Source organism: Dreissena polymorpha, chromosome 6, assembly GCF_020536995.1.
Source record: "Dreissena polymorpha isolate Duluth1 chromosome 6, UMN_Dpol_1.0, whole genome shotgun sequence".
NCBI lineage: Eukaryota > Metazoa > Mollusca > Bivalvia > Myida > Dreissenidae > Dreissena > Dreissena polymorpha.
This window is the reverse complement of record NC_068360.1, coordinates 14846128-14869456: the sequence shown is the minus strand read 5'-3', so window position 1 is coordinate 14869456 and position 23329 is coordinate 14846128. Positions and strand designations below refer to the sequence as shown.

The following is a 23329-nucleotide window of genomic DNA, read 5'->3' as shown; positions in this document are numbered from 1 at the left end:
ATCTAAGTGGTAAAGGTTAAAATATGAGTGGATACATTTTTGGTTAATTTTTAAATAATTGCCTAAGCAGATGATTCCCTTCAAATCCTCGGACAGGCAACCTTGGACAAACAGAAAGAAGCAGCCATCTACGTCAGTCTTAACTTGTTAATTGTCATTCATAGCCAATTTCTATGCAAATGAGACAGCGCTGCAAAAATATGCTGCATTTCCTTGGCTTCTTTTTTAAACCAGACTGTATGTCATTACAGTCGCTGACTGTGACTGAAGATAAAATTGTTTAACATAAATTCTAATGCATCAGTAAATTTTTGCTGCAGAATGACAAGCCATGTAAAGTAAAAATTGGATTGCTGGGATTATTTACAGCTATAAAAGTGATTAAACCGCATTTGGTGCGACATAACCCGACATAAATACAGCACCCTATAGTGATCACAACGGCTAAGGCGAAATTAATTGGGCATTTAGTGCAGTTCTACAGCAGGCTGAGCACAAGTCATTACCGTAATCATGTTGCATGCTTGAACGATTTCTTAAATTTTAGAAGTGATCCTCGAGTTCAGATGTCCTTTAATGGGCACAAGTAAAATCTAAGGTCCGCAAAGTAAATCCTGGTTGTTCAGTTATTCATTAAAATACTGTTCGCTCATAGTGATGTAAAATTATTTTGCTTAGTACATGTAGTGGTATTGTCTTTTCTTAACCCTTTCCCACTCAGAAGCAAAGCGAAAATGGCTTTGTGCAAACAGTATAAAACCAGAACAGCCTGCGAGTTACTCGCAGTCTGTTCAGGTTTTATATTGTTTGCTGCTCATCAGTACCTTAGTGTTGGAAATGAAGCATTTTAAAATTAAAAATCTAGTTAGAAATGTCTCAACATTAATTTGATTTTCTAAGAGACTTCAAATGCGTCAAAAGGCGTCTCTGAGTGGCAAAGGGTTAACTGAAAGTGCTTCCTAATATTATTGTTTTCATAAACATTTTTTCTCTCTTATCATCAGATTTAAGAAGATGAAAATCCCCTTTAAATTGTGCAAGTTTTTAAATGTTTGTTATGTATCCTTGATATTCGTTATTGCTTATTAGAAATCTATTCGAAAGATTTTTATTTGCAATATAAGAATATGTTAACATTCAAATGAAAAGAGATTTTTCCTCAAAGATTGAGTCTAATGTTACAACATATTATCTAAATAATCTTATCTTTTGCATTAAAGATTACTCGATACTTTATCTTCAACTATGTTTAATTAAAATAACATTACACATAACCATAAACATAGAATCAATCAGTAAACAAGATAAAGTGATTATAAGCATATTTAGACCAAACATATTATATTTGGGCTGTGCTCTATGAAAAGGGGGTTAAATGCAAAATATGCGCATACAGTGTCGTCCCAGATTAGCCTGTGCAGTCTGCAGTTTATCAGGGACAACACTTTCCGCCTTAATGTTTTTTTCGTTTAGAGAACTGGTCTCTTCTTTGCAAAAATCCAGTTTAAGCAAAACGTGTCATCCTTGATTAGCCTGTGCAGTGTGCACAGGCTACTGTGCAGTGTGCACAGGCTAATCTGTGACGACACTTTACGCACATGCAGTCAACCACCTTTTCACAAAGCACAACCCATGTATGTAATTAATACAGTGATTATGAGAGGGTTGGAAATAATTAAACAGCAGTTTGAAACTAAATTGAAAGCCCAGTACTTTAGACATTGTCAATACTCTAACATTTTTAATTGTCCTTAAAAGAAATTTATTTGACTTTTTTTATCTTCCAAAGTTTTAAGTTTGTAGCCTTCTAAAGTAGACAATATTAATCAATATTCCCATCCTAAAAAAATTTAATTTAAGTTAACAGTATTTTAATTCATTGAGATATCAATTTTATACTTGTTAAAAAAAATAATCATAATAATTTGCCTGAAAGACATGTTTACAACTTGTTTTGATATTCTTTCCTCAACCTATAATCAGGAAGAGTATTCAGATGTTCACTGTTATGTTTTAAGAATGGAGATTATAGTTAACAAGGGCTGTTTGTAAAACATGCATGCCCCCCATATGGGCTGTCAGTTGTAGTGGCAGCAATTTTGTGAATACGTTTTTTTGTCACTGTGACCTTGACCTTTGACCTTGTGACCTGAAAATCAATAGGGGTCATCTGCGAGTCATGATCAATGTACCTATGAAGTTTAATGATCCTAGGCGTAAGCGTTTTTGAGTTATCATCCGGAAACCATTTTACTGCATCGAGTCACCGTGACCTTGACCTTTGACCTAGTGACCTGAAAATCAATAGGGTTTGTCTGCAAGTCGTGATCAATGTACCTATGAAGTTTCATGACCTAGGCATAAGCGTTCTTCAGTTATCATCCAGAAACCATTTTACTGTTTCGAGTCACCGTGACCTTGACCTTTGACCTAGTGACCTGAAAATCAATAGGGTTTGTCTGCAAGTCGTGATCAATGTACCTATGAAGTTTCATGACCTAGGCATAAGCGTTCTTCAGTTATCATCCAGAAACCATTTTACTGTTTCGAGTCACCGTGACCTTTGACCTAGTGACCTGAAAATCAATAGGGGTCATCTGCGAGTCATGATCAATGTACCAATGAAGTTTCATGATCCTAGGCGTAAGCGTTCTTGAGTAATCATCCAGAAACCATTCGGTGGACAGATCGACGGACTGACGGACCGACATGTGAAAAACAATATACCCCCTCTTCTTCGAAGGGGGGCATAAAAACTTGTGTGAAGGTAGTTAAACTTCATCAAAAAGTGTTAGACAAAAACAATTGAAAAATCAGTGAATTTTGATAAATGTCAATTTATTTCTTACGTGTCACATGACATACCTTTTCATTTCTTTAAAATGCAATCAGCTTAGAATGCTCTTCAAGAAAACTCAATTGGTTATGGACATGCAATATGTTGACTTTAGTTTTTACCAAAAACTGAAGGATTTACATCCAACTATATAAGGAATGGAATTAGTATATTAATGCAACTTAACTTAACACCTACCAATTTAACCCAAAGATAACCGAGTGACCCAAGCAGTCAAATTATCTATTTCAAGCATTTCACTTCACAATTTACATTTGCTGTGGTAGATAAATAGTTACTGTACCAAATTCAAACAACCATTTGTCTCACATACTATTTATCTAAGTACCGCATTCATATACATATTAAGGAGGGGGTAATGTTTTGGCCCGCCGGTCTGGGTTGCAAAGGTCAGCAGAGGTTATCTTGCCTAAATGACAGAACTACATTTGGCTGGATTTTGCCCAGGTGTTAATGTACATGAAATTGTGACCTTAAGGACTGCTTGAGAGTTCTAATTTTGGACACACACAAGACAAGTGATTATATATATATATATATATAAAGATAATACATTTTCCAAAAGGGGCAGGGAATAATGGCATTATTTGATATATACGGCTATACAAAACTTATATACATTTGACTGTCTTACTCATTTGTTGAACATTTCAGTCAGAGTTAAGCTTATGCACGTATTTTCATTGATGTTTCAAGAAAATAAATCATCAATTTGGCAAGAATTATTTTTCAGTTGCCTTGTATGTCCACTTAAGATTCTTACAAAATTTGAGCAGGATTTCAATACAAACTTAATTTTAAAACTACATGGGATTATTGTCAGCTACGTTTACATTTGAATTTGTTAGAAATAAGCTATGAGCCTCGTTCTGGGTAAAGAGGGCTTAAAGCATGTGTGTAAAGTGTTGTCCGAGCTTAGCCAGTGCAGTACGCACAAACTAATAATTGAACCAACCTTTCTAAATATTCTTTCACAAGCCTCTTGGCTGAAATGTTTAGTTTCAGTGCTCATTTTATTTGTTCATTCGCAGAAAATGCGCAGTTTGAACAAAATTAGTGCAACTTTTCTTCTTTTTTCGAATTCTTCAAACGTCAGTTGCTTTTTAATTTGTTCTAGATTGAAAAAGTGCCTTTTATGGGGCACTTAATAAAGAAGGAAAAAAATGGCTGATACAAATATCAGTCAGTTAAGTTATACTTTATGATCACTTGTCCTCAAATGCAATTGCCGGGTCAAGTTATCGCATTTACGACTTCAGCTAAATAGAAAAGCAAATATTTATCCAGTTCGGTAACAAGAGGTCATAAAGCTGATATCAAAAACACTCAAGTTGTGCCAAGTTGTTTGGGGGCTTTAGCAAGGTTGTTTTTCTATCAATTAGTTCACGTTTAACGACAAACATGACTTTTTAATGTTAAATTGTTATAATTTTTTAGAAGCAGTAATAAATTGTCTTCATCCTCTAGACAGTATAAATTCCAGTTTTAAAACAGCATAATCATAATTAATAGGTCCAGTCCTTAAGTTTATGTTAGAGCGTCCTTTTTTGTGCCTTTTTCTACAAAAACATATCGAGTCACATGTTGACCCATTCAAAGACTATCGGGAAAAGTCTTTCTCGTGATAACTTATTGACAATAATTATCGGCTATCAAACATGGACTTGTTTACATAATCATTAACTTTCGCCGTTGCCAGGTGATAGAGAACTTCACCTTTCTAACCAGTGTATGTGACTCACGTCTTTTTACATAAGCAAGCCTTAACGTATTTCAAATTCATACCGGTATTCTGATTTTTGTTTGTCCTTGAAATATTGATATGCCCCAAATACCCAATAGAATCTAGAACATTAGACATTATTTCAAATCAGGCATTTTGGTACCGTTTCTTGAAAAGAAGAAAAAAAAATAAAAGTGAAATCATTTGCCTCATTTTAAAATAAAATTGTTCCATGCCAATGTGTATATAATTTTATCTTAAAGTAACATTACTATTCAAAATCAACGAAAATTTTGTACAATATTCCGTAAAATAAAGCTAAACAATTAAAAATCATTGTTCCTTATGGCAATTGCCGAAATTTCAACACCAGATGTGGTCTGGTAAAATGTTTGTGGATACAAAATGCTCGATTTTATTATTGTTTTGCATATCTATTCATATGACACATGAACACTAACATGGAAATGAAAATTGGAATTAATTGTGGCCACAAATAAATAAAAAAGAGCATTTTGGATCCACAAAAATCTATGTAATCATTACACATCTAGCGTTGAAATTTTGGCTTTTGCTACAAGGAACACTGATTAATAAGGTGTTAACTTTATTTTTCGAAATACTTAACGAAGTTTTCGTTGATTTAGAGCGTTATAGAGACTTTAATAAGGAACATTACTGTAAAATGACCCCTGGACCCCAAACCCCCTCTATTAATCCTGTCTTGCTCAGAAGCAACATGAAAATTGTTATATGCAACCAGCATAAAACCAGAACAGCAGTGGCTCACAGAACAAATGTGATTTTTGTGGGGTCCAATTGCCTGAGCAGCAAAGGATTTAACTAATTTGGCTCTGAGAAATTGTCCTAGTTTGTTGCTTACATCAAAATTACATGTAAAGAACTAACATTTCTTGTTCAAACATTGTCAGGTCTCTGTTATTTATTAACAGACACACATTTACATAACTGAAGATACTTACATTTTCCACCGGGACATTGTTGATCAAGTTATAGATAGTAAAATATATTCAAAAAGACAGAAAATTCTAAGACATGTGATGTGATTCATACATCTTTTAAATAAACAAAATGTAAACTCACAGTTCCTATTGTCACAAGATTGCAGTTACAGTGAGAAACTGTTCTTGGCTTAAATTCCTTTATTATCAAAGTTTTACAATTTTACCAAATACTATTTTTTTGCTTGAAAACATCATAAATATATTTGCAAAAACTTACACATTTTACAAAATAATTTTCACAATAAAAAGCTTCTGTTGTTTTTTTTGTTTTGTTCAATTGCGATTATCTGTTATGCATAATATAAAATTTTGATATTAAGTACTCATCATGAATATACTTTCTAATATTGTTTGGTGTCAAAAAAGGTTAAAAATCCTTTTTTATCACATGCTATACCCTGTTTCCCATGTAATAAAACCATTACATTTTTTTTTTTAATTTACACATGTGTAATACAACATTTTAAAGCGTTTTCATTGGCTTAGTTTTTGTTTATTGACCAATCGCATTTATTATTTTGCTGAAATGACGTCACGAAATGTAAACAAAATTCAGAATTTATCATTATGTTTGCGTAAACATTTATTTAATTTGCTCATTTAAAAGCATGTGATAAAAAAGATCTGACACTTGTTGTCATATCATACCATATTTTATTAAACTCGTCCAGGAAATATGTTAGTAAGCTAGCCAAAGGCTCGCTTACTTACAAAATTCCTGAACTCGTTTAATAAAAAATGGTATGATATGACAATTCATGCCAGATCCTATATATATAGTAAATTACATGATTATAGTAACGCACTCACAAAGAGACAACGAGACAACATCAATCTTAATGTTACAGCTGCCTTCTATGAGCCAAATAAATAGGTTAATTCTACTATATAATTTTCGCAAAACACTTAAATGAGTCATTTAATTAATATGCTTTATGTTCTTTCATATGTGACATCCTGTGCGACAATTCAAAATGAAAAACCCTGCCAAAAATGAAATCATGCCCAGTCTGCCCTTGAAGCGCTAGTTTGAAATAATGACCTAAAAAAAATAACAATCACAATAACCGGTTGTGGTAGCTGAGTTGATATGGTCACAGTTCCCCCTATTAACCAAGATGTCCGGGCCAATTCAGTCAACCACTACCTGGGAGCATTCTCACTACTTGCCTCCCCTTTTAGACAACAAGTACTGGTTCTACCCAGGATGCAGACTCAGTAATTGTTCAATTAGCTGAAGGCGTTTCACACAATTTAGCTAAAATAAATGGGTCTCAAGCAAACCAACAAGAATATCAGCAGGTTTTTTTTGGGGTTGTGGGGGAAGGGGCCTTTAGCCCTTATGTGGGGGAAATTTTACGCGGGATTTTCCACTTTGGGGAAAAATTGTGCGCGTGAGAATTTTCGCAGCGTTCCCCTTTTTGGGGGATTTGTTTACTTACTCTCTCATTATTACAATACATTTGTACATGTTTGCACTATATTCATTGTTTTTTTCATAATTTATTACGTTTTGCAAGATTCAATTGAATTAGAATTGAGATATTATTATCATTAGACACATCTTTCTATAAAAAAAAATAAAATAAAAAACAAAAAAATAAAAGTTTTTTTTTTAGTTTTTTTTTAGGGGGAATTTTTGGTGATGGATGCTCCCTGAAGATGCGCTTTGTCAATCTATGTGTTAATAACCACCTAAAAAAATCTATTATCAGTCTCGGTGACCTTGACCCCAGTGACCTCAAACCTCATCAAAAGGTAGAGGTTTATGCAAGGTACGTACACGCCAAATATGTAAGAGATCGGTAAAATAGTGAAGGCGCTATGAGAAACGGTAGCAAAAGTGTGACGGAAGGAAGTCTATTATTAGCCTCAGTGACCTCGACCTTGACCCCAGTGACCTTAAACCTCATCAAAAGGTAGAGGTCTATGCAAAGTAGCTACATGCCAAATATGAAAGCGACTGGTAAAGTATTGAAGGCGCTATGAAAAACAGTAGCAAAAGTGTGACGGAAGGAAGTCTGTTATTAGCCTTGGTGACCTTGACCTTGACCCCAGAGACCTCAAAACTCATCAAAAGGTAGAGGTCCATGCGAGGTACCTACATGCCAAATATGAAAGCGATTGGTAAAGTATTGAAGGCGCTATGAGAAACAGTAGCAAAAGTGTGACAGAAGAAAGTGTATTTCTAGCCTCTGTGACCTTGACCCCAGTGACCTCAAACCTCATCAAAAGTTAGAGATCCATGCAAGGTACCTACATGCCAAATATGAAGCGATTGGTAAAGTATTGAAGGCGCTTAGCTGCTATGAGAAACAGTATCAAAAGTGTGACAAAAGGAAGTGTATTATTAGCCTCTGTGACCTTGACCTTGACCCCAGTGACCTCAAACCTCATCCAAAGGTAGAGGTCCATGCAAGGTACCTACATGCCAAATATGAAAGCGATTGGTAAAGTATTGAAGGCGCTATGAGCAAAAGTGTGACGGAAGCAAGGAAGGAAGTAAGGAATAACGGAACTACAAACTGGCAACTATATGCTCCACCGAAAATATTTTCGGGGAGCATAATTACAATAACCAAGCAAAAAACAAAAATGTCAACATATTATAATAACAACATTTTACAAGATTTAAACAGTTTTTGACATAAATAAGCATAATGCGATGTCATTTTATCTAAAATGGCCGCCCCGGGATTTGTAATAAATCTGAAACCTGAGCCTTTAGTGCCTGTCCTCTATGTAGCCACAGTGCCGTGGCGTTCGGAAAACCGAGGAAATTTATGTCGATTCCAATTCAGCATAATGCTCAATAATAAGTGAAGTAGAGAAAAACTTGTTTGCCTGATTCTGCTAAGTGATAAAAATTAAACAGACAATTCTGAAAACCATTATGCTGGGTAATAAATGGGACAATTTAATTGAAGGCAAATCCAACATATTGAACGAAATAAAATTACGAATAATAGACTGCCAGGCCATAAATTACAATGGAAAAATGTGCAATGCATAATTACCCTAAGCAATAAAGAGGGAATCCTGTCTTTATGGCTGAATTCTTGGCAATGTAGAAAGCATGCCATCTTTTATCATAAAGGGACACAAATGTGCCTATTATGTAGATTAGGCTGTTAACTTAATTCCAGATTATTGCTGTTGTCATTTGATGATGATAAATTTTAATGTTTCTGAATATTTAACGCATATCCTGTCATTATGATCGCCCAAAAGAAATCCATCAAACTTTACAACAAGGAATAGCGCGTATAAGTGAAGTGGTTTGAATCTGTGATAATATGCAAACAAACCGCTGAAAACGTGTCGCCAAATGAGTACAATAAGTAATAAATCTATAAGGACTTTCTTCAGGTATCTTTTCGTCGTTATCTTTTATGATATGGATTCCTGAAAATCCCCAATCTAAGCTGTTCACAAATTTTCTTCCAATCTTGAATATTCTTTAGTGATTCTTATCAACAGTTTTATTTATGTTTTTGTTTCCCAATTTGGACATTTTCAATCTGACAGAATAGACAATAGTCATTGAATAATAATCCAAATACTAGTAGTGATGTACTTAAGATTTCAGCATTGCAAATGTCCCTCGCCCCCCCCCCCCCCCCCCGCCCCCCCTCCCCTGGCCCCCCACCGGCCCTCCTGAAATTTGTCAGTTAGTTAATATGTAACTTTTGATTTTAGCATTAACATTTTTGAGATGACTCCAAACAGGTTCAGGTAAGAAACACAACTAAGACAAATTTAAAACACTGATCATAGCTACTTTAAACTTAACATTTATCCTCTATTATACTTCTATTTAATGACTTAATTTCTTTTTTTTTGTCATTATATTATTTTTAAAAGATGTATGCGTTTAGTAACAATTTGAGCATCTAAAACATCTAAAATAGACTTGTTTACATGGTTAAGACATTGTTACAAATATATCTAACAATTTAGCAATTAAATAGTTGCTTTTACTTGCACCATTGCACTGAATAAGTTTTTTTAAATGATGTTTTCTTGTTCACTTCTAGGCAAAATGAGCTTCATACATGAGCATTAGGTGAAATCACAGAACAGCCTGTGCAGTTTACACAGGCTAATCATGGTCAACATTTATGGAATTTTTTGTTTGAAGAAAGTCTCTTCTAAGCAAACATCCAGATTAGGCAGAATTGTTGTCCCAGGGCAGTGATTAGCCCTTTCAGTGCGGGAACCGAATTTTAAAGGCCTTTGCAAACAGTTTCGATCCAGATGAACGTGGCGTCTCATCAGGATCCAAACTGTTTGCTATTCTGATAGTATTTTTTGAAAAAAAAATCGAAGAAAATGCTAATTTTAGAAATTCAGCAGACAACATTTTAGCAGACGACAAATTTCCCAGCATGCAAAGGGTTAGCCTGAGCATACTGCACTGGCTAATCTGGGACAGCTCACTTTATGTGCAGGCATTTAACTGTTTTCAGAGAACGTGTCTCAAATTTATCAGGCCTCAATGCCGACCACCATGCACAATAAACCAGATTTCCCAAAGCAGACTGGTTATATCAAGAAAGATCTGCACACAATGATTATGATTATTGTTGAAAATGCATGCCACAGTCAGGGACTGAAAGATGATTGTCTTTTGATTTATAGAGACAGTTACTGGGTGCCTTGCATATGCAATTAATATGAGTTTTTTTCAAAATCAGGTACTTTTTTCATAACATCGTATTTTTTTTACCCTAGACCAAATTACTTAAGTATTCTTTTATAATCATTTTAGCAATCTCACGCACACATTTTCCCCAAAATGGACTACCTACAGTGTTTTTTTTCAACTTTTCTTTATGAGCCCTTGTTAACATATTAACAAAATAACAATTTTTTCACTAAAATACTTAACAGTGTACAGTAAAAGAATGCAATTATTTTTTTAAACAAAACAAAAAATTTCCATAGAAAGTAAACTGACATTAGTTAAATCTTATGTTCAATTTACACAAGTTAAGAGAATTCTATAAAGCGATAGCATAATGTAAATTAATTAGTTCTGTCCAAAATTTTAAAAATATCATTAACATTGCATGCACTGAATAAATTACTGCACCCAAAAACATTGAATTTACATAATTTTAATTATCCTGTCAGGTCTTCAAATGGCTTGCTTTGATACAAACATTAATGTTTTGTCAACAGTTATTTCATAGCCATTTTATAACACTATACATTCAGAGCATGCTATATGTTTCTGACAGAGTAATTGATATGTTGTTGCCATTTGTTATCCACACTGTCTGACCCATTCTCTAGAAGATAACAAAACAAAAAAACTTGTGTTCATGATGCATTGACGAAACAAATACAGGCCTGCTGACAATAATTCGATATTTTCCGAGTTCAATCATCAGATTTACTGTAAACAAGCAAATTCATTGAATTGATATCCCCCGCCAATATGCTTCTGGACACAAAAGTGTTATATTTGACACTAAAAAAGCATTTTTTTTTAAGATACAAAGGGCCATAACTCTGTTATTAACAGATGGTGTACAATGCCATTTGGCGTGCATCATCCTCTTATCCATATATATATTCATACCATTTTAGTTTCAATGAAATCCGCCAAAGCATGTCCAAGATATGGCTCCGGACACAAAAGTGCCGGACGGACAGACGGAAAGACGGATGGATGGACAACACCAAAACAATATCCCTCCGCCTATGGCAGGGGATAACAAGCATATTCGGTGAATTGATATCCCCCGCCAATATGCTTCTGGACACTCTTACCAATTTTCAATGAAATCCGCCAAAGCACTTCCAAGATATGATTCCGGACACACAAAAAAAACTTTTTTTCAAAATACAAAGGGCCATTACTCTGTTATTATCCATATATATACTCATACCATGTTTCAATGAAATCCTCCAAAGCACTTCCACGATATGTCTCCGGACACAAAAGTGCCGGACGGACAGAAAGACGGACAGAAAGACGGACGAACGGACAACGCCAAAACAATATCCCTCCGCCTATGGTGGGGGATAACAAGCATATTCGGTGAATTGATATCCCCCGCAAATATGCTTCTGGACACTCTTACCAATTTTCAATTAAATCCGCCAAAGCACTTCCAAGATATGACTCCAGACACACACAAATTTTTTTTTTCAAGATACAAAGGGCCATAACTCTGTTATTATCCTTTAGTATCCTATATACTCATACCAATGAAATCGTCCAAAGCACTTCCAAGATATGGCTCCGGACGGATGGAGAGACGGACGGAAAGACGGACAACACTAAAACAATATCCCTCCGCCAGCCTATGGCGGGGGATAATTAGCCTTCCTCTGAAACAATGGGGCTTAATGCATGCGCAAAAGCACCTGATACATTAAGGTGTTAGTAACTTTTGTGCAGAAAATGGTTGAAAGAATACACAATCACAAAAAGTTATTTTAAAAAAACAACAAAAACAAGACTGTGTAACCTCCATTTTGCAAAAAAAATTGAGATAAAATTGCACTTACGCTTTTGTTAAAGTTCCTTTCAGTAGTTACTGCATGGAATATTGCATCTGTAATTCCGATGGACAGCTTCTTGAAAGCGTCTCCGAGGCTTTTGTCACTCATTTCTCGCACCATTCCCTCAATAGATGTGATAATATTGTTCCATTCGGAGCCCAGTTCCGCCATATTGGATAGGCATCCACGCATGACATTCAGACAAAAACCGTTACACGGCTTGACGTCGATAAAACCCCGACAATGAGAACAATACTGCAGACGAACAACTGCATTTTTACACTCATTTTCTAACGCAAGGTTATCCGTGTTATTTATTGTTTCTAGTATAACAGCCAACGCCTCTAAATAGGACTTTGAAAGGCCCAAAGCGTTGTTTAAATTTGCAGCGATTTCTTCTGGATTCTTCCCGAATGGCTGCGGAGTAATTTCGCTCCGGTGCTTCATCAAGCAGTTTGCATGTGCAGGAGTCCACGATTTTGAATCGCGATAAATCACATTTTTATAAATCACAGGAAGAATGTTATCGAAGAATTTACTGACACTTTCCTCTACTAACACGTGATTGGACTTCAAAAAATCCTCGAAAGACAAGAAAAGATTGTTCACGATGTGCCTATGCTCCTCAGTGGGAATTCCATACCATTCTGACAACTTTGCTCTGGTGTTGTTCAAAGTGTGCTGAATTAGTTCTAGTATTGTTTCTGAAATGAGAAACAAACAAAAATATGTTACAATAGACGGTATGCCCAACGTTTTTCAAATCTAATCATTCAGCCCTGTATTCATTTACACACTTGCTTAGGCTTTCGCACCATGAACATTCTAAAGTCTGTCTTACACGTGATTCCATATGCGCTGTGCTCTGTGAAAAGGGGGTTTAATGCATGTGCGTAAAGTGTCGTCCCAGATTAGCCTGTGCAGTCTGAACAGGCTTATGAGGGATGACCTTCTGCCTAAACTGGATTTTCGCTAATAAGAGACTTTCTTAAAATGAAAAATATCAAACACGGAAAGTGTCGTCCCTGATTAGCCAGTGCAGACTGCAACGGCAAATCTCAGGGACGACACTTTACACACATGCATTAAACCACCTTTTCACAGTGCACAGCTCATATATTTATCAAAAGAATGTTACAAGCAAAGGAATACTTTTAGATAACTATATTTGAACAACATAATACCATATATTATACATTATAATCATGAATATCAACTTTACAGCTCATATACTGTCTGTGTATAATCAAAGAAACAAATTGATAGCAGTTTAAAACCTTTTTGCACACAAATACAACTTACTGGGTAAATTAAAACATCTATGATGCTTATATTTTAAAACATTTTTAAAGAATGTCTTTTTTTACAATTCAGCAATATCTGGCATCATGCAGTCATAGATTTCAGCAAAACATATTTTTCTTCAAAAACAAATTAAGAAAGAAAGTGGTCACTGGATAATACTTGCATCTGGTGATAAAGAATTGTGTGTGCAACTGTTGTTTTTTTTAATAAACCTTTCCATACGGCATACAGTAGCTTTGCGCTTAAATCTAGATAGAAAATTATCAGGAATAAAAGGAATCCCCCTTCTAAAGCAATTTTATGATGAACCAGCACTTGAATGAAATTGAATTGCAAAAAATGTTTGAAAATCAGAATCAGATCAGAATCCGTACAATTGCTAAAGAGATAAACCATTCTCTCCATTGTAAACATGCTCGGAGAGCATTCATTCAATTTTAAAAAATTCATTTAAAAGTAAATATCACACAACGCAAAAAACTTCTGCGTATTTCTTTTGGAATGCTGAAGTGGACTTTATATTGGTGGCAGTGTTCTTAATATTTCAAATAGGACACTTCAGACCTGCAAGATTTAAAACGCAAAATGTGCATGTTTACATAATAACAAAGACTTGATAAGAGGGGTGATTTTTTTATCTAACCCTTTTCTAAAGGATTGCGATTTTGAAGTTAAAGAGCATGCAAATCAAAGTGACATTCCTCGTTTGATCTGTTCGTTGAACAGGATTCAGCAAACATAAAACATTTAATGTTAAAAATTTAATTTCAAGAAATTAAATCCAATACATACTTTTTTAAATAGATATCTGAATATTAACGGCAGGGAAAAACTATTTCAAAATGATTGAAAATACGCTTTCTCATTAACAATTTATTAAACACGATTTAAAGAATTAACATGATTACAAAAAAAAATTATTCTAAATTTTTATAATTTCTGTTTAAGATATAAATTCTGGAACATAATGACATAGTAATGCTAAAGTATTCCATTTAAATCAAGTTTACTGGTGCGTTACGTAATGTTGTTTAGGTACAAGTAAACAACCAAATTTAATATAAATGCCTCAACTTGGGAGTAAATAGTATGTTTTTCAGAAGAGTCACTTAGAGGGGTGTATTCTAAATAGATTTAGGGCACGTAACCCTGGCGAAATGTTGTTCATGATTTCATGAACACTTCAAGCCAATCAAGAACTGTTCATGAACGGGTCTGAAAAAGTTCCTGAGCTTGGTTCATGAACTTTTGGACATGAACTGTTCTTAAGACATGTTCATGAACTGTTTATGAATTATTGTTGAACATTTCAAAGTTCATGAACAGTTCTTCATCTAACCATAAATACTTAGTGATGAACATTTCATGCACTAGTATTTCTAATGACTTTTCTGAGACAGACTTTAAGGATCCATCATGAATAATTCATGAATTCCTTTTTGCTAGATGTTTCATACATATTTTTGAAAGTAACATTGAAATGTCTAGCATACAAATCTTGTAGATTTGTGAAACCTGTGAAGTTAGTATGAATATGCATAGTACTTTCACCACTGTAAGTTAGAGTTCTTGACCTGTTCTAGAGAATTTTAAGAACATTTGTACAAGAACTGTTCAAGAACTGCCTTCAGGAACACTTCAATAACTTTTTAAGGACCTTTCCTGTTCTTGAATTATTCTTAAACTATTCTTGAACACTTTAAGAACTTTTTTGAACAACATGTTTCCTTCTGATGTTCTTAAACAGGTCTACACAATGTTTTTGAACGTATGATGGACTTTTTAAGAATCCAATATGTTCTTAAAAGGATCTGTCATTGTTCTTGGAAGACTTAAAAGACAAGTTTAAGAACGTTTTAAGGACATCTTATTTCAAGAACAGTTTAAGATGATATCAAGAACTCAATGTACATTGCATTGCTGTTTTTACAAAGAAAGAATATTGTGTGCACAGGTAGTTGAAACGGAAGGCACATGGTTTATGTTATATTTGAAAATGTAAGTCTTTAATAAATTACCGGCTGAACTGATCAGCCATTGGTTCCATTTCAAGTTCTTTGGCACTGTAAGTGTAACCATTTCAGGGAAACCATTGATTAGTAAATGATTCTTGAACTGAAAATGAGACTATTCATAATCTTTTCAATACATGAATTATTCATGAACATATAGTGCAAAGTTGTATTATGAAATTTAAAGAGTATTATCAAACCACTTGTATCTCAGTTATTAGTGTTATATTTAAATTATTGTTATATGTTGCTATCAATATGTTAAGTGCTAATACAAGACTTGTTTCTTCTTACCCTGACCTGTTTGTTGAGCTTTAGTAACACTTATGATAACCTTTGCATAAATTGACAAATTCTTGTTCATGAATAGTTCATGAACACTTCATGCCACCTCAGTTCATGAACTCTTGAAGAACTATGGTTCATGAACTATTCACTTACAGTTCGTGAACAGAAAATGAGCCATTGAAAAATAGAAGGAAAATGTTCATGAACTGTTCGTGAACAGCAAAACCCTGAAGAATTTTTCAAGAATTGTGTTGTTCATGAACTGTTCAAGAACACTTCATGCCATTGATGTCCATGAATAGTTCATGAACATTTCATGCCATAATGGTTCAAGAAAAGTTCATTAACACTTCATGCCACACGGATTCAAGAATAGTTCATGAACACTTCATGCCATAAGGTTTCAAGAATAGTTCATGAACACTTCATGCCATTAGGGTTCAAGAATATTTCATGAACACTTCAAGCCATTAGTGTTCATGAACAGTTCATGAACTAAAATTTCAAGAACTTTTCACAGATGTGGCTCATTTTCTGTTCACGAACTATTCGTGAACAATTCATGAACTCAGTTCACGAACAGTTCATGAACTGTTCACGAATTATTCGTGAACTGCAGAACAACATTTCGCAGGGGAAATAGCATTTATTGAAGTATTAAACTAATAAATACAAAAATGCAACATCTGTCAATATCTATGAATGAAAGCATATTTCATTGGTAAAATAATTATAGATTTCAATTCAAAACCAGCGGATGCTGTAATTTTATTTCGCACAGCACAATGTTCGGTGCACTAAGGGCGTACGGACGATTAAACACGATCAAAGAAGTGGTTGAAAAGAGACTGGGATTTATGTTGAGTCATAAAAGATGCAAATTGTACAACTTTTTTGTCACTTTTTTAGGATTGTCAACACCTTAAATGGTGTTTTAATTGCATGCCAGATACATTTTTGCAGCTTTTTAACAATTTCAAAGGAGTTTAGAGAGTGTTTAAGGTATTTCTCATAACATCATGTCAGTTTTGCAACTTACTCAAATTGATTCAAATTTAGTTTAACCCTTTGCATGCTGGGAAATTTGTCGTCTCCTAAAATGTCGTCTGCTGAATTTCTAAAATTAGCATTTTCTTCGATTTTTTTCAAAGAATACTATCAGAATAGCAAACAGTTTGGATCCTGATGAGACGCCACGTTCTGTGGCGTCTCATCTGGATCTAAACTGTTTGCAAAGGCCTTCAAAATTCGGTTCCAGCGCTGAAAGAGATAATGTGGAGAATGATATAGCACAGATTTAACTGAAATATCCTGCAACACGATTGACTCGAGGTACTTAAGGACTATTCACTTGCGTCTGGAAACAATCTTCATAATTTTTTTATATCAGATAAATAATTTAAAGGACAATCATATTTTACTTAAATTTATTGGACAACTGCCCTTTTATGACTAAAATCCTTCAATATAAACTGTCGTAGAAACAAATCCGACACCACTGTCCGCCATTTTTGTTTATTTTTTCTCCAGGTTGATTCGCGGTAAATAGGTTAAGGTTGCGCACCTCTAATGGGCACATATCCAAATATAATCTAAGTAATTATTTTCTTAATCAGCATCATTTCAATGAACTTCATGCAAATTTGTAGGTAGGCTTTCCATGCTTTTTAAAAAAAATATACCGATTTTTTCAAAACCACCCCCACACTCGGCTTTTGTCCAGTTTATTTTCACCCCTGGGGTATATAAAAGTTCCATAATTCATTCAAATTTCCAAATATGGGCATGCAGTTGGTGTGTACAGATGCTGTAAAGGTGTTTAAAGTTTAAACAAGATGAAATAAGTATTCTTTTACAGACATTTATTTTTTACAAATTTTTATCTATGGAAGAGCGCCATGAAATGTAAGTGATTTCAGCCAAGTAAAAATTGGGTCGGTTAAAGTGTCATAAAATTCAAAATAGTATCATTTAAGTCATATTTTAAACTAAGTTTTTATAGAAACACTATATACAGCAAAAATACCAAGAAATAGACAGATTTACCGTTTACTTTTTGAAATAAAAATAAAAATGCAACATGCATGGTTCGTATTTTCAACAGTAAATCACCCAATTTCGCCATAACGTTGTTTTAATTTTAATAATTGAAGAATGTGCATAAAAATTGCAACATATTTAACAGTAAATAAAGCTTATATGCCATATTAAATCAAATTACGTAAGAAAATAAATAAAACGCGTCGCAAAAAAGTATACGTCGTCGGCAGGATTCGAACCTGCGCGGGAATATCCCAAAAAATTTCTAGTCTATCGCCTTAACCACTAGGCTACGGCACCTAATAGTAGGCTCTTCAACCTTCGAAGAAATCGCGGGAAATCATTAGAGGTGCGCTACCTTAAACAGCACCAATTTTAAATTAAACATGAATAATCAAAGTTCTGATATACCATTTAAATTAACAATCAATAAAGTATATAACAATTTAAATATATGGAATTTAAGACATCAAATAACATAAATAGCACAGTTATTTTCAAGCAATGTCGTATTTTTTGTTACGACAATTAACTGAACTTTAAAAATACAAATATTTTTTAAGTCTGAGTTTTACGACATTTAATTACCAAAACTCGATTCCAATCTGTAGCGAGAGGTGTTTTCTTTCATATTTGACATCAAGGTTACGCAGGTTTGTTTATAAACCAAATCCAGAGGGCGCTAATGAATTACCGCGACTCAACCCGACCCGCGAGTTAACCGGGTTTGAGTATACTAAGGGATAGCTATTATGTAATTGAAATATTTCATTTTTGGTCTCTCATCAATGTTTGTTTGTTTGTTTGTTTAGTTGTTTTTTTCGCTATCAACAGATTATTCTGTTTTCGTTCATAGCACAGCAGTTAGTTTAATGGATTTCATAATCAATCCCCATACAAGTAATGTGGCCAGGCCGGAGTGTCAAACCTGCGATCCTCCACTTTGTAGATAAGCACTCTACCAACTGAGCCGGCCAGACGTCTGTCATCATGAGTCTGATTTCATTAAATAAGCTAACAAAATATCTCAATAGTAAAGTACAGGGGATAATAATTCCATTAAATTACCTGCTAACTGCGTCACAGATTAAAGCTCATTATAAATAGTTCTTCAGATGTTTTATTCAGGAATTCACATTTATTGGCAGTGAACTTGTCAGGTATGTCAAGTTTATTTAATTTTCCGCCCATCTTTTCACAAGTGTTGGGTCAGTTAGCGTTGAAATCTTCTCATCTGAACAAACTAGAAACTACCATGCCCCAATGGTACCGCTGTGGTTTTTTGCACATTCTTTTCCTCTCTTGAAATCGTAAAAGCAAACAATGTCTTGCTGTGCTAACATAAAACAGAAGGGCTTTTATGATAAGTTTATGAAATGTTTAAGAGTCTCTTTCAGAAGCTTGCTCAAGTATAGTGTGCCAAGGAGCTGAGAAATTGCAAGTCTGAAAAGAATCAAATGAACGTTGCATGTGAGAATGGTCTATTTAATCAAATTGTAACATTATCTAGGGTGTGATTTCGGATGGGGGTGTTGATGGTGAGGGTAGGGTAGTGGTGCAGTGGGGGTGTCTCAGGATGGGGGGTGTTGACAGGGTGAGGGTAGGGTAGTGGTGCAGTGGGGGTGTCTCAGGATGGGGGGTGTTGACAGTGTGAGGGTAGGGTAGTGGTGCAGTGGGGGTGTCTCAGGATGGGGGGTGTTGACAGGGTGAGGGTAGGGTAGTGGTGCAGTGGGGGTGTCTCAGGAAGGGGGGTGTTGACAGGGTGAGGGTAGGGTAGTGGTGCAGTGGGGGTGTCTCAGGATGGGGGGTGTTGACAGGGTGAGGGGGTAAGGGTAGTGGTGTGGTGAAGGTTGAAGGGCTTCAAGAGATATAAAGAAACAAGAGCTGTGTTTGTCAAACACAATGCCCCCTTCTTTGAAGTCGCACGGGTGCTATTTTAGAAAGAAAATGACCTTTGACTTTTAAGGATGACCTTGACCTTTCATCACTCAAAATGTGGAGCTCCATGAGATACATATGCATGCCAAATATCAAGTTGCTATCTTCAATATTGCAAAAGTAATGACAAACCATAATGTTTTGGGACAGACACACACATACAATGACATACAAACAGACAATCAGGCAGGCCAAAAACAATACAGTCGAAACTGACCTTACGGCCACCTGAATTTACCGGTCACCTGCAGACAACGGTCAGTCTGGAATCCCCCCGACGAAAAACACTCCATATTACACTTGAATTTAACGGCCACCTGACCATAACGGCCAACGGCCACTATATTCCACTCCGAAATTTATGTTTGACCTGAAATCAACGGTCACGCGTCAGTCGTCTCGAGTCGCGAAAATTAAAAACACAGCACATTATTTGTCCGTCTATTTTGCGTTTAAAGCGTCTGAAAGCGGTAATTGTCTACGATATTATAAAAGCGGCCTGCTGCGTGTAAACAAATTATAAGGTGTTGAAAAGGTTTCTTTTCCGGGGATAATAGTGGGGGTATCTTCAAAAGAAAATATATCAGAGTTTATGACTTGTTGAAAGTAATTATCGCTAAATTAAATGACCGCTATTTCTTTGAATTAGAACGGTACAATTACACCGTACTATCGGTTTATGACACCGAATCCGCTTTTTAGACTTTTACGGGCGTGACGTCAACGGAACGTGACAAGCTTTATTTACTGAATGAATGAGATGCATGAGTAAACAATTATATCAGCGTTGATAAAGTCATTGTTTAATTTAACAATATGAAATTAAATCAATCTAAAAGATATTATTCTCTATTATTCAATGTACACGCGTAAGTTAATGCTGGTATTATGCTTTGTTAATGCAATGAGCATTTGTTTTACACTGTATGCAAACGATTGGGTGGGGTAACGACGTAGTAATACTACCAACTAGTGCTGCAACAATACGCCAAAAACCGTATTGCAATATATTGTCAGTTCAAAAACCCGTATTGCAATATATCGCAATATATTGCTAACTTGTACCAAAATTATAACTTGCCAATTACCCAATAATCCCATAAATTCCAATTTTAAAGCAAATTCTGGTAAATATTTACTATAAATGTGCTCAAGAATAATAAGAAACACAAACATTCGCAAATTTTCTTAAGTATCAAATACATTTTTGCAATTGTTACTATTTAAAGATGTGATGAAATAACGTCCAACCGGGGCGTTTTTCCCACTGAACACGCGTAATTCAGCTGACGTGATGTTCTTGTTTTTATACAACACAAAATACACCCATACTTTCCATGCGACGTTCTACATGTCTGTATAATTTTCGCGCGCTTTTTATTGAGACAAAGGAGAAAGCACGTTTTATTTGACGCTATAATTTTTTATTGTCGCGTTAGCATTCAAATTTGGAATTTTGTTTCCGAAATTCGGATTACAAATATTGCTCAAATCAGAATCGAACGAAACATTTACAGCTGTGCGAAATTAATTCAACGATAATCTGTTCAAAAGCATCGAATGAATGCTCCCATGTAACAACGCTACTCCGTATAATACACTTTTAAGAATGCTTTTTTTACGTAAAAAATAATTTACACTGCTTTGTTTTGTTTACCTTTTTATCATTATTTCGGATGGCTTTTCTGGACAAAATGTGAATGAATTTTTGTAAAATTTTCGTACCGATATGATGAAAATCATATCGCAATACAATATGCGGATTGCGTATTGCCATATATACCGATATACCGGTATATTGTTGCAGCCCTACTACCAACTGACCAACCTTCTTAAAATTGTGATCCGAATTCAACGGTCACCTGTGGACAACGGTCACTTTGATCATTTCCCTTGATTGACCGCTGAATTCAGGTTTGACTGTATATCCCTGATCATTTTATCTGGGGGCATAACTCGACTATTCGAGTGCTCGACAATATAATGTTAGCCATCATTGGTAAATTGTTCATATTCAATAATTTATTAGACGATCTTTCAAAAATAAAAAAAGGAGAAAAAATATTTTAAAAAATTGGGGGGGGGGGGTAGGGGGGGTGAGAGGGGGGTATAATGTGGGGTGTGGTAATTTAGTAGATGATGTTTAAAAAATATATAAAATTTGGTGGGGGGTAGGGGGTGGGGGGGTAGGGGGGATGGGGGGTGAGAGGGGGTTATAATATGGGATGGGGTAATTTATTAGATGATGTTTTAAAAAAAATGGGGGGGGGAGAGGTTGGGGGGGGGGAGGGATTCTGGGTAGGGGTGTGGGGTATTGTTTGGGTGCAATCCATTGTGGTATTCAGGTAGGTGTTGTTTTGTCAAAGTAATAATAAAATGTGATCATAAATAAAAAAGTTATGGCAATTTAAGCAAAATGTTCAATTATCTAAGTGTAAAAGGGGCCATTATTATATCAAAATGCTTGATACAGTGGTCTGCTCTTGTTTATAGGTTGGGGTCATGTTGGTAAACAAGTATGCAAAATATAAAAGCAATATGTCAAAGGATATAGGAAATATTTGGGGTAGTACGCAAACTTTAACATAGATATATCAATAATATGCATATTCTAAGTATAAAAGGTGCAATAATTATGATAAAATGCTTGATAGAGTTGTCTGCTCTTGTTTATAGGTTGGGGTCATGTTTAGGGCTGCAACAATATACCGGTATATCGGTATATATCGCAATACGCAATCCGCATATTGTATTGCGATATGATTTTCATCATACCGGTACGCAAATTTTACAAAAATTCATTCACATTTCGTCCAGAAAAGCCATCCGAAATAATGATAAAAAGGTAAACAAAACAAAGCAGTGTAAATAATTTTTTACGTAAAAAAAGCATTCTAAAAAGTGTATTATACGGAGTAGCGTTGTTACATGGGAGCATTCATTCGATGCTTTTGAACATATTATCGTTGAATTAATTTCGCACAGCTGTAAATGTTTCGTTCGATTCTGATTTGAGCAATATTTGTAATCCGAATTTCGGAAACACGCTTCCAAATTTGAATGCTAACGCGACAATAAAAAATTATAGCGTCAAATAAAACGTGCTTTCTCCTTTGTCTCAATAAAAAGCGCGCGAAAATTATACAGACATGTAGAACGTCGCATGGAAAGTATGGGCGTATTTTGTGTTGTATAAAAACAAGAACATCACGTCAGCTGAATTACGCGTGTTCAGTGGGAAAAACGCCCCGGTTGGACGTTATTTCATCACATCTTTAAATAGTAACAATTGCAAAAATGTATTTGATACTTAAGAAAATTTGCGAATGTTTGTGTTTCTTATTATTCTTGAGCACATTTATAGTAAATATTTACCAGAATTTGCTTTAAAATTGGAATTTATGGGATTATTGGGTAATTGGCAAGTTATAATTTTGGTACAAGTTAGCAATATATTGCGATATATTGCAATACGGGTTTTTGAACTGACAATATATTGCAATACGGTTTTTGGCGTATTGTTGCAGCACTAGTCATGTTGGTAAACAAGTATGCAAAATATGAAAGCAATATGTCAAGAGACAATGAAAATAAATGGGGTAGTACGAAAACTTTAACAGTTGCT

General features: G+C 34.9%; 1 protein-coding gene across 1 annotated transcript in view; it reads right to left on the bottom strand.

Annotated features, from left to right (window-relative positions):
• The window catches only part of LOC127835393 (glypican-5-like), a 104458-nt gene that overhangs the window by 26920 nt on the left and 54209 nt on the right, over positions 1-23329 (bottom strand). Inside the window, exon 3 of the mRNA XM_052361804.1 lies at positions 12128-12825. Within this exon, the coding sequence (XP_052217764.1) occupies positions 12128-12825 (698 nt within the window). The remainder of the gene's footprint in view (positions 1-12127; positions 12826-23329) is intronic.